Below are 238 nucleotides of genomic sequence, written 5' to 3'. Positions count from 1 at the left end.
TCGTCAGATTCTCCAACTTGACATCCGGGTCACTCGTCATCATCATCCGTCCGTAGTACAGCTGCTGCTCGAAGCCGTCGACGTGGGCCCCGGCTGACCCTGCGTGGAAGGTGCGGCTGACCTCGGGCGAAGCGAGGTCACGGCCGCGCTGGGAGTCCGCCCGCATGAGCCAGAAATCCCAGTCACCCAACTGAAGGATTAGGGAAGGATTAGCCCTTTACCGCCAAATTGGACTTTC

The 238-nt window shown here is 60.1% G+C and overlaps 1 protein-coding gene across 1 annotated transcript in view; it reads right to left on the bottom strand.

Annotated features, from left to right (window-relative positions):
• LOC119594912 (protein O-linked-mannose beta-1,2-N-acetylglucosaminyltransferase 1-like) overlaps nucleotides 1-238 on the bottom strand; it is a 19,154-nt gene that overhangs the window by 2,363 nt on the left and 16,553 nt on the right. The window contains exon 10 of the mRNA XM_037943984.1: nucleotides 2-190. Within this exon, the coding sequence (XP_037799912.1) occupies nucleotides 2-190 (189 nt within the window). The remainder of the gene's footprint in view (nucleotide 1; nucleotides 191-238) is intronic.

The sequence above is a fragment of the Penaeus monodon genome, chromosome 34 (genome assembly GCF_015228065.2).
Source record: "Penaeus monodon isolate SGIC_2016 chromosome 34, NSTDA_Pmon_1, whole genome shotgun sequence".
In the NCBI taxonomy this organism is placed as follows: Eukaryota; Metazoa; Arthropoda; class Malacostraca; order Decapoda; family Penaeidae; genus Penaeus; species Penaeus monodon.
The sequence above is the reverse complement of the archived record's forward strand: the minus strand, read 5'-3'. Positions and strand labels throughout refer to the sequence as shown.